At 52.8% G+C, this 11,562-nt stretch overlaps 1 protein-coding gene across 3 annotated transcripts in view; it reads right to left on the bottom strand.

Annotated features, from left to right (window-relative positions):
- GMEB2 (glucocorticoid modulatory element binding protein 2) overlaps window positions 1-11,562 on the bottom strand; it is a 40,762-nt gene that overhangs the window by 3,254 nt on the left and 25,946 nt on the right. For all 3 annotated transcript variants that reach the window (XM_032257004.1, XM_032257005.1, XM_032257006.1), the window contains 5 exons: window positions 8,108-8,211; window positions 5,687-5,844; window positions 3,272-3,343; window positions 2,813-2,950; window positions 2,416-2,538 (listed from right to left, as the gene is read on the bottom strand). In XM_032257004.1, coding sequence (XP_032112895.1) covers window positions 2,416-2,538; window positions 2,813-2,950; window positions 3,272-3,343; window positions 5,687-5,844; window positions 8,108-8,211 — 595 coding nt within the window. The remainder of the gene's footprint in view (window positions 1-2,415; window positions 2,539-2,812; window positions 2,951-3,271; window positions 3,344-5,686; window positions 5,845-8,107; window positions 8,212-11,562) is intronic.

The following is an 11,562-nucleotide window of genomic DNA, read 5'->3' as shown; positions in this document are numbered from 1 at the left end:
ATCACCAGGGGACGGGGGCACGGACGGCGTCACACGGGACGGGGGCAGAGGCACCACTCCGTGACTGGGTGGCCTCTGGCTCAGCAACAACTCAGGTCTGCTCACCTGATGCCACACACCCAGATGACCAGGCGGCCACCCACCAAAGGTGAGGTCTGTGGGAGGTGGGGCCCAAGACAGTCCTTGGGTAGATACCAGCCGGTGCTGACCCAGGACCCGTGCAGACCCAGGCCTCGTGCAGACCCAGGACCCGTGCAGACCCAGGACCCGTGCAGACCCAGGACCCGTGCAAGCATGCAAGGCTGTCAGACCCCCCATGGGCTCTCACACACCCAATGTGGAAAGTTGCTCTTGTGACATATTAAGATCAAGAGGAGGAAAAACGGCACATATGACACATGAGTCTAAACATAAACATGCAGACACACACACGGTGCACACACACAGTGCGCACACACAGTGCAAACACACTGCACACACACACTGAACACACACACAATAAACATGCACGGTGAACACACACAGTGAACAGTGTGCACACATGGTGCACACACAGTAAACACACTGAACACACATGGTGAACAGACACAGTGAACACAATGCAAACACACAGTGAACATACACAGTGAACCACACACAGTGAACACACACAGTGAACACAGTGCACACACAGTGCAGAGTGAACACACAGTGAACACACACACAGTGCACAAACATGAATACAGTGAACATACACCATGAACACACACAGTGAACACACAGTGCACACACACAGTACACACACACGGTGAACACACACAGTATACACAGTGCACACACAGTGAACACAAGGTGAACACTGTACACACACAGTGAACACACTGAACAGTGAACACAACACACCCGCAGTGAACACACACAGTGAACACACACAGAACACACACCCGGTGAACACATGGTGAACACACAGAGACAGTGAATACACACATGGTGAACACACACACGGTGAACACACAGTGAACACAGTGAACACGGTGAACACACGTGGTGAACACACGTGGTGAACACACGGTGAACACAGAGACAGTGAATACACACATGGTGAACACACACACGGTGAACGCAGTGAACAGACACAGTGAACACACACACGGTGAACACACAGTGAACACACACAGTGAATGCACATTCGGTGAACACACGCACAGTGAACACACATGGTGAACACTGAATACACACTCAGTAAACACACACACTGAACACACATGGTAAACAGACACAGTGAATACACAGAGTGAACACAAACATGGTGAACACATACAGTGAATACACACACACGGTGAACACACAGTGAACACACACGGTGAACACACACAGTGAACACACACACAGTGAACACATACAGTGAATACATACACAGTAAACACACAGTGAAAACACCAACAGTGAACACACACACAGTGAACACACACATGGTGAACACATACAGTGAATACATACATGGTGAACACACAGTGGACACACACAGTGAACACACACATGAACACACACTGAACACACACAGTGAACACACACAGTGAACAAACACATGGTGAACACACACATGGTGAACACATACAGTGAATACATACATGGTGAACACACAGTGGACACACACAGTGAACACACACACAGTGAACAAACACTTGGTGAACACACATGGTGAACACACACATGGTGAACACATACAGTGAATACATGCACGGTGAACACACAGTGAAAACACCCACAGTGAACATACAGTAAACACAGACCCCAAGAGGAGCATGGAGGAAATGCAGCAATGTCAGGGGCTTGAGGAGGACCAGCGCTTCCCATTCTGTCATCTTCTCTTTTTTTTTTTGAGACAGAGTGTTGCTCTGTCGCCCAGGCTGGTATGCAGTGGCGCTATCTCAGCTCATGCAACTTCTGCCTCCCAGCCTCAAGCAATTCTCCCGCCTCAGCCTCAGGAGTAGCTGGGATTACAGACTTGCACCACCACGCCTGGCTAATTTTTTATATTCTTAGTTGAGACAGGGTTTCACCATGTTAGTCAGGCTGGTCTCAAACTCCTGGCCTCAAGTAATCCACCCGCCTCAGCCTCCCAAAGTGCTGGGATTACAGGCGTAAGCCACTGCACCCAGCCTCTGTCATCTTCTCTTAAATAACTACTTGGTTCATCACAGAAATGTCGGTAAATGTAAGAACCAGGGCTTTGTGTGATGGCGAGGCCTGACCACATCACGTAAGCTTGGGGTGTTTTCCTTGCGCAACAGCTACAGAGAGAGGCTGGCCATGGTGGCTGTGACTCAGGGAAGTGCAGTGGACACAGCCAGGGGCTCTCAGGTCCTCAGCCTGCCACCTGGGGGCAGGGACTGGGCAGGGACGGGGGTAGGGGCGGGGGTGGGCTCGGCGTACCTGCCAGGTCCCGGGCATACTGCTCCCTCGAGCGGTCCATCTGGCACTTGTGGCTGGCCAGCACCTTCTTCACCAGGTCCAGCATGCCGAAGTTCTGCACAATGTTGTTGAGGAGTACGGCATCTTAAAGGGCAACGCGCACACTCAGTGAGAACCCGGTCCCTTCCCAGAGAGCCAGAAGGCCACCACGGGGGCAGCTCCCCAGGAACCCGGCCAGCTAGAAGCCCGGCTCAGAGGGCAAGGACTGAGACACACTGAGGCCATCCTCCCACTACCCCGAGTTCAGCCTCAGCAACAGCAGGGTTCCCAAGCCCAGATCCAGCCTCCATCCCAGCAGCACAGGAGTACAGACACTCCTGGGCCAAGGAGCCAGCAGAGGGAAGAGGCAGCTCCTCACCTCGAAGCTGCAGGGGAGGGTCCTGGACCCGCTGCTGCAGGCCTCTCATGGTCTCCATCAGCTCCTGGTGGAACTCCTGGATGACCTCGTCTAGCAGGCCAGCATCCTTCAGCCCCCGCCAGAAGGTAAATGTATCATCTGTGAGGGAAGGAGTGGGCTCAGTGGGCAGGGAAAGTGGCGCCACACAGGGCAGCCACGAGGACCACACTGGAGCTGGCAGCACCTGGCACTAAGCTGGGCTTGCACTGCCCAGACACATCCACAACACTAAAATCTGGCAGGGCAGCCAGAGCTCAGCCTCAGAGCGCCCGGGACAACGGTGGCGGCAGCCAGACCTTTCTCCGTAAAGACCCCACTGGCCACACCTGGATTCCTGAAGCCCCTGTGTGGCCTCAGGCAGGCAAAGACCCCACCACCCCACCAGGACTTGTAAGAAGCCCATGAGGAGGAACCTTGTACCTCCGATGGCCGCAGTCCAGTCACCAGGGTCTTCACAGGTCTCTATGGTGATGGTCGCAGGAGACCCATTCACTGCAGCCGAAAGGGAAGCTTGGTGAGTGCTGTTTGACCGCAGCCCCACACCCCACATACCCTGCCCGCCCTCCTCACACCACCTTCTGAACCTGTCCACCATCTGTTTTCACAAAGCTGACAAATACAGGACACACACTAGTACAGCCACAGCATGCGCCTGCCTTGTATTTTACATCTGCTTCAGTCACAGACGTTGTCAAAGGAGAAAGAAGGCAAAAAGAAACCCCTTGAACCCATCACCCAGTTCCAACGATCCTCAACAATCTACTCTTCTTGTCCCTCTGTGACTTCACTCAACAAGCACTTTCCACTTGACCAACAGGAGCGAGACAAGGTGATTCTTCCACCTGACGAGAGCCTGGAATCCTGCTCTGCGGCCGGACCTGTCACCCGTGGGGCCGCCCTCACCTCGCCTCTACTTGTGACGCTGCATTGACGTCATCATAAATCTCAGTAGCTATCATGCTTCCATTCTTCTAAACCTGAAAAGGTGGGGCTCTGAGGGACAGAACCTGTTCTGGCTCTTCTCATGGGTGTCTCTCTAGTGCCTGCAGGACACAACCAGGCGTGTGGCTCATATTTGGTCCTTTCTGGCAGTTTCTGATGGAGACTTTATACACAGATCCAGCTTAAAAAACAAACCCAGAAGCAGTTTAATATTTTGGTAAGCTTTTCAATATTATGCTGGCCTTTTCCACACTCATCAAAGACATAGCAGTGGTGATAATTATTTATTAATATTGTATACCTGGAATTATTTAGTTTGGGCTGATACACCATCTTTTACTAACTGCACAGTAGCCAAGTCAATGGTTTCTAGAGATTTCAGGTTAAAAAACCCGAATCATCCTCGGAAGAGCTGAGCCTCAGCCTGGCTATGAGGCACTGACTCCAGGGTGTGGAAGGCCCAGTCCCTTCCCCGGCAGGCGGTCACGTGGAGCCAACGCTAACACAATGGAGCCGCTGGGGAGGCCCCGAGGAGGACAGACAGGAGGCTGGGCTCCACCCTGTGCCAGCCCCCAGCAGTGCCTGGCCACCCCTCCCCACACAGCCCTGCGCTCCCCAAGTCTCCAGGAAGGGCCACGCCCTGACCACCCAGCGCCCTGGCCTTGGACCAGGTATGAACTAAGTTACGCCACGCCCGATCACTGCATACTAAGCACTGACTGAGGAAAGGGCAGGCGAAGGCCAGTCCCTCCTACAGCAGCCCAAGTGTCCTGGGTTTCCGAGGACTCAGCACTGAACCTGCCAGCCTGCTCTGGCAGGACATGGAAAAGGGCCCGGGAGAAAGGTGAGGCTCCCTGCTGCCCTGGCGTCACTCTCCTACCCAGCAGGGACAGGGTAGGACTTAACCGAGCCCCACCTGGGCCAGCAACAAGGATGTCCCTGGCACACAGGAACAGGCTCTGGCCAGCACTGCGGAGTGACAGCTTAGGGACAATGCACGTGACATTGCTGGAAACACGACATCACCAAAGACCACTCAGTGACGTGACCGGGGAACCAAGGACCTAACTTCACTTTAACTTTAGTTTGTTTTTTGTTTTAAGACGGAATCTCATTCTGTCGCCCAGGCTAGAATGCAGTGGCACAATCTCTGCTCACTGCAACCTCCGCCTCCCAGGTTCAAGCGATTCTCCTGCCTCAGCCTCCCGAGTAGCTGGGATTACAGGCGTGCACCACCACACCCAGCTAATTTTTGTACTTTTAGTAGAGACAGGGTTTCACCATGTTGGCCAGGCTGGTCTCAAACTCCTGGCCTCAAGTGACCCGCCCACCTCGGCCTCCCAAAGTGCTGGGATTACAGGCGTGAGCCACTGTGCCCAGTCCAATTTTAGTTTTAAGAAAAATTTCTCTATTCATAAAGCTGGAACTAATTCTAGGGAATAACCTTTCCACGATTTAGAGCTACAGACACCAACATGGAAGAATATCTAAGCCATCACCCAAAAACCCAAGTGGCAGGAATGCCTGCAGCAGGACGCTCAGCAGGGAAGGATTCCGCAAGTGAGGAGGCGAGTCCAGATTTGGGGCTGGGCTGTGGGGGTGGGAGGGGCCGGATGGGGGCCCAACCACTCTCTGTTACTCGCTATACCCTTCCCCACATGTGAGTTATTATATTACAATGAAAACGGCTTAAAAAGAAAAGTGCTGCAAGCTTCCTTGTCAATGAAAGCAGCAATTCGCCAGATCTCCCCAGTGAGGGAAGAGGCGGCTGATCTCAGATGCTTTGGGGCCCCACGCAGGAGACCAGCGGCCCTGGAGTGAGCAGGGGCATGTCACCCTCTGTGGCCGTGCCAGAGCAGGGCTGGGTCAGGATAAGCAGCCCTGGGCACCTACCGTCGGCTGCAGCGGGTGTGAGGGGGATGTACTCGGCTGACGTGGGGCTGCTCAGGGACACTCGGGCTCCTGAGAGGTCGATCTTGGTGCTGCGGCAGGTGTTGGAGCAGACCTTGTCGTGCTGGTAGAAGTCCAGTTCCCCGGAGTCCATGATCTTCCTGTGGCAGAGGGTGGTATGGAACATCCAGGTCAGCCCCAGAGCTGAAGGCACCTGGCTCACCCGCCCTGACCTGGGCCGTCCACCTGCGTGGGGCAGTCCTAGCAAAGGCACTGGCAGCTCCGCAGGGCAGGGTGGGCTCCGTTTCCCTCTCAGTGCAAGCTCGGCGTGCAGGACCCTGCTGCTGGGGAAGCAGCCGGCCCAGCCCCACACCAAGGCACTGTCCCCAGGAAGGAGGCGAGCACGGGCCAGCAGGTGTCCTGGAGGCACTTGTCAAGACTCTGGGGGGCTGAGCCTTTCTGGGACATCCCACTGCCCCAGCCCCAAGGGAGTGACCCACAGCTAACAAAGGTGGGCCCGGCCAACCTGCATATGTGTGACTCATTCTGAGGCAGAGGAAGGTGGGAAATCACTTCCAGGAGAAGCCTTCCTCCTTCTAAAGGCACAGAGACAGCAAAGGAGTGTGATGTGGGCACAGGAGAGCACCAGCAGCCATGACTGCCTCTCATCCTCATCTTTACCAGGAAGGCTTCACACAGCCCAAACTGCCGAGACCTGCCCTCCCATGGCCTTCTCTTCTGCCTCTCTGGAGGTCCAGGGTTTCAGCCCTGTGTGTCTCAATGAGCCTGCCTCAACCCATGAAGCAAAGGTCAGAGGCTCCAGCCTCAATCTTTGGGCAGCACCGACCTCAGGCACACACAGGGTGATGCTTCCGTGGTCAGCTCAGGACATGCCTACCTGGTTGGTGGCCCCCACAGCTCTGTCACCAGCCATATTCCAGAAAATCAGAGGCCAGCTCAGCGGGACAGAGCCTGAGCCATGGGAAAGGACCCAGAGCCAGTCACCCATGAGGCCTCAAACTCTGATTCCGGCACAAAGCAAGGGCCCTCCTGAAGAAGTAGGAGGAGGCCAGGGCCACACGGACCAAGACTGTGGCTCATGATTCACAGATAAAGTGAAGGCCAGGTGCGGTAGCTCACGCCTGGAATCCCAGCACTTTGGGAGGCTGAGGCACATGGATCACCTTAGGTCAGGAGTTCAAGACCAACCTGCCTAACACGGCAAAATCCCGTCTCTACTAAAAATACAAAAATTAGCCAGGTATGGTGGTGTGTGCCTCTAATCCCAGCTACTTGGGAGGCTGAAGAGGAAAATCACTTGAACTCAGGAGCGGAGATCACACCACTGTGCTCCAGCCTGGGCAACAGAGCAAGACTCTGTCTCGAAAAAAAAAAAAAGTGATAGGACAGAAATAACAACATAAAAGGCAATGCTAAGAGGTTAAATTCGGCTGCCAATCTGATGCACAAATGCCAGGTCATACATTTCTTTTTTTTTTGTTTTCAGAATTCATAATTGGAACAGATCCTTTTGTTTCTCTTTTGGAGACGGTCTCACTCTGTAACCCAAGCTATGCTGCAATGGCATCATCACAGCTCCCTGCAGCCCTGACTTCCAGGCTCCAGTGATTCTTTCATCATCTCAACCCACTGAGTAGCCGTGTCCTCAGGCATATGCCACTAAATCCAGATAATTTTTTTTATTTTTATTAGAGATGAGGTCTCACTATGTTGCCCAGGCTGGTCTCAAACTCCTGGCCTTAAGTGATCCTGCTGCCTCAGCCTCCTAAAGTGCTGAGATTACAGGTGTGAGCCACCGTGCCCAGCCAACCCTTCATTTTCTAACAGTGAAATAGCCACAGTCAGGGCTGCAGGGAGCTGTGATGATGCCATTGCAGCATAGCTTGGGTTACAGAGTGAGACCGTCTCCAAAAGAGAAACAAAAGGATCTGTTCCAATTATGAATTCTGAAAACAAAAAAAAAAGAAATGTATGACCTGGCATTTGTGCATCAGATTGGCAGCCGAATTTAACCTCTTAGCATTGCCTTTTATGTTGTTATTTCTGTCCTATCACTTTTTTTTTTTTTCGAGACAGAGTCTTGCTCTGTTGCCCAGGCTGGAGCACAGTGGTGTGATCTCCGCTCCTGAGTTCAAGCCACAAATGCCTTCAGGTAAAGAATTGGTGGAAATTAAAATGATACTGACAAAACAATCCTAGAAATCTGATAGTGCCCTGTTGGTATGGTATGGGTGTGGGAGGCGAGTTTACTGTTTTGGGTGTGAGCAGGTGCAGCCACCCGGGAGGCTGTCGGCACTCAGCACATCCAAAATACGCCTCATCTTCAGAATCCCAAAACCCCACAAGAAAGCAGCAGCTGCCAGGGCCCCTTCCACCAGAGGCTGACCCCGGTGCAGCACCCACCTGAGCATGATGCCATTCATGCGGATGGCTCTCTTCCAGTCCTTCAGGGTGGACTTCCCAGCCAGGTGCACGAACTCCTTTGGGCTGATCACATGCTCGTCATACTGTGGGGGACACAGCCGTGGGGGTCAGGGCCAAGACACCACACAGGCTGCCCGCCTCTCCTACCCGACCCTGAGTCAGGAGCGCGTGGCGGGAAGAGCGCCACGGCACAGCTCTGACCACCGCAGGTCTTCTACAGAGCATTCAGGTGAAATGAGAACATGCCCCAGAGGCACTGTGGCTGCAGTGGGGAGTGGCCACGTCCTCCAGCCCTGAGGGGGCCGAGATGCTGTGTGCCTGGGGCTAGGCAGGGCTGGGCTGACCACACCAGGCAGAAGGTGTGTGGCCTTCTTTTCCTCCAGACAGACTAAGCCGACTGCTTCTGTGCAATGTATTTTAAATACACATCATTGCATACGTTACATCAGAGACAGCAACAGATGCCAGAGCATGAACTGAGCTGTGAACGATGCCTTCCTCAGCCCCCTCCTGATACCACCTTGCCCGGCACCTGCTCTCACTGTGACACACACATACATCTAAGCCAGGGAACCCTCCTGCTTGCCAACTTCACCCATGTGGGAGCTCAGAGAGCCTGAGAAGGTAAAATATCCTATTTAATCTTGTTACACAAGCAATTACTGAAACCAAAAAGTGGGTGGAAATAAAACTGCAGTTACTTAGAAAACAAGCAGTCTGGGAATGGAGGAGTCACAGGGTCTCGTCAACGGGACCCAGGCACAGGAGCCGTCTCTACCCTGGGGCCGTGATCAGGTCGAGCTTGCTGAAAGAAGCGATGCTCCCAGTCTCTGAGCATCTGCACACCCACGCATGACCTTCACGCCGCAGATGAGAAAACTGAGCCCAGCCAGTCTCTAGCTCTCCTCATGTAGCTAATCAGGGAGATCAGACAGGAGCCCAGGCAGATGGAGTCCAGAAGACCCCTCTGGCCACTGCCTGAGCCTGGCAGGAAGCCTGCACCGGCTGTGATGGAGGCTGCCTCCGGCCATCACCTCTGCCCACCCGGCTCACACATAGGAAACTCAACTGCACTCAGTGAGCCTGGTCCTCCCTAGAGCCCTAGACTCAGCCAGGCTCGCCTTCCCACCTCCCATGCCTGCCTCTTTCCTTTCCTGTTACTCTCTCGTCCAGGTTTCCTCTCACAGTGAGGAAGCTACATGCTGTCCTCTCCTGAGCGGCTCCAGGCGCTTAAGTGTCACATTTACCTGGGCTGCCAGAGCCCAGAGCTAACACGGCCTGCTCCTGACCCTCCAGACCACGCCCATGTGGCCCTACTCTCATCTCTGAGGCCCTGCGGGGCATCTCTATCAATGCTGATTTACCCACATTTCTCCCGACTCTTCACACCTTCTCATATCACCACACTTCCACCTGGAGTCCCCTTGTCTCCACCTGAAATGCACATTCAGAACATTCTTCAGCCATGATCTGCTGGTGGCAAACCCGTGTTTTTTCCTGAAAATGTCTTTTTTCCAGCTTAATTTTAAAGACAACCTCACAGTGTCAGCGCTCTCTGCACAGCGAGGCTCTGGCACCAACACTTCTGCTCCTGGGCTGTTTTCAGGAGCTCACACTGGCGGGATTCTTGCTCCTGAGTGAACCGTCTCTCCTCTCTGGCTAGATTTATGGTCCTCTCTGTCCCTGCCATTCTGGAATTTCATTATGATGTCACCTATGGTATACTTCTTTTGTGTTTCCAACTTCCTAATCCTGATATAATTTCAAACTCAGGTGAATTTCCAGCATAGTCCAGGGAGTTTTCGAATGTGCGTTCCCAGACCCACTGGCTGCTCCCGTCTGCCCCTTGCTCCCTTGCCCCCAGCTAGAGCTGTGCGTGTGCAGCTACTGAGAGCGAGGCAGAGATGCCGGCTCCTGGGCCCTTAGCACGTGCGTCCATTTCCTAAGAACAGGTTCTCTTATACAGCCACAGAACGACGCACATCAGGAAGTTATCATTCATATATTATTCTCTAATCCCTTGTCCACATTCAAATTCATGAATTCTCTCAATGATAGCCTTTATTGTAAATTATTGTTTTTTTTTTTTTTTTTTTTTTTGAGATGGAGTCTCACTGTTGCCCAGTGCAGTGGTGCAATCTTGGTTCACTGCGACCTCCAACTCCCAGGCTCAAGGGATTCTCTTGCCTCAGCCTCCCGAGTAGCTGGGAATACAGGCACATGCCACCATGCCCAGTTAATTTTTCATAAAGATGGGGTTTCACCACGTTGGCTGGTCTGGTCTTGAACTCCTGATCTGAGATGATCCGCCCACGTAAGACTCCCAGAGTACTAGGATTACAGGCGTGAGCCACCATGCACAGCCCGCATTTTCTGATGCAGGATCCAGCCCAAGACTGTGGTACATACAACTGCTGTGCTCTTCAGTGACTGTCACCATTAAGAAGGAGCAGCAGGCAGGGCGTGGTGGCTCATGCCTGTAATCCCAGCACTCTGGGAGGCCAAGGTGGGCGAGTCACCTGAGGTTAGGAGTTCAGGTCAGCCTGGCCAACATGGCAAAACCCCATCTCTACTAAAAATACAAAATTAGCCAGGGAGGGTGCTGGGCGCCTATAGTCCCAGCTACTCAGGAGGTTTAAGCACAAGAATCACTTGAATCCAGGAGGCAGATATTGCAGTCAGCCAAGATCATGCCACCACACTCCAATGTGGGTGACAGAGTGAGACTCTGTCTCAAAAAAAAAAAAAAGGCAGAGCAGCTTCTTAGCCTGTGTTTAAGTCTGTATTGACGTTTATGGAGCTCGTGGGTCAGGTACTATGTAGGTTGTTCTCCGTGTGTGTCTGCTTTCTCATGAATAGAGGACGCTATGAACTGCTGGAAGAATAGCGTGGAACTCCTGCTCACTCCATCAGGAGGCTCCAGGGGTAGGTCTGTCCCAAGCCTGATGATGTGAAGATGGATCGCTGAGTTGAGGAGGCACCTGCCGGCTTCCCCACCACAGCTACGACTTCCCTCTGTAATGGCTGCGTGGTTTACCGGGATACCCTGAAACTAGTCTGAGCACCTGCTTATGACTCTGACCCATCATTCCTCCCACACTTGTTAGCTCGTATCCTAAGAGCTTCATTTCTCTCTATGCATTTATTTAACATAAATAAATACCATTAAATTTATTGAGATAGGTGCGGACTTACAAGTCTTATTTTACTTGAGTGATAACTCATGACGATCACTATCTACTTGGACGTAGGCAGTGGGGTCTTCATGCAGGCTGGGGTCTGTCAGTGCCCTCGCGCTCACTGTGAATGGCTCTGTCCTCAGTTATGAAAGCTCTCCGTCTCTCTCCTCCTTCCAGAACTCTAATAGATGTGTTAGATTCTCATGGTTCCTGAATACATCAATTTCTTTTTTTTTTTTTTTTTTTTTTTTTTTT

The sequence above is a fragment of the Sapajus apella genome, unplaced genomic scaffold (assembly GCF_009761245.1).
Source record: "Sapajus apella isolate SASKATOON/1434 unplaced genomic scaffold, GSC_monkey_1.0 scaffold96, whole genome shotgun sequence".
Lineage (NCBI taxonomy): Eukaryota > Metazoa > Chordata > Mammalia > Primates > Cebidae > Sapajus > Sapajus apella.
The sequence above is the reverse complement of the archived record's forward strand: the minus strand, read 5'-3'. Positions and strand labels throughout refer to the sequence as shown.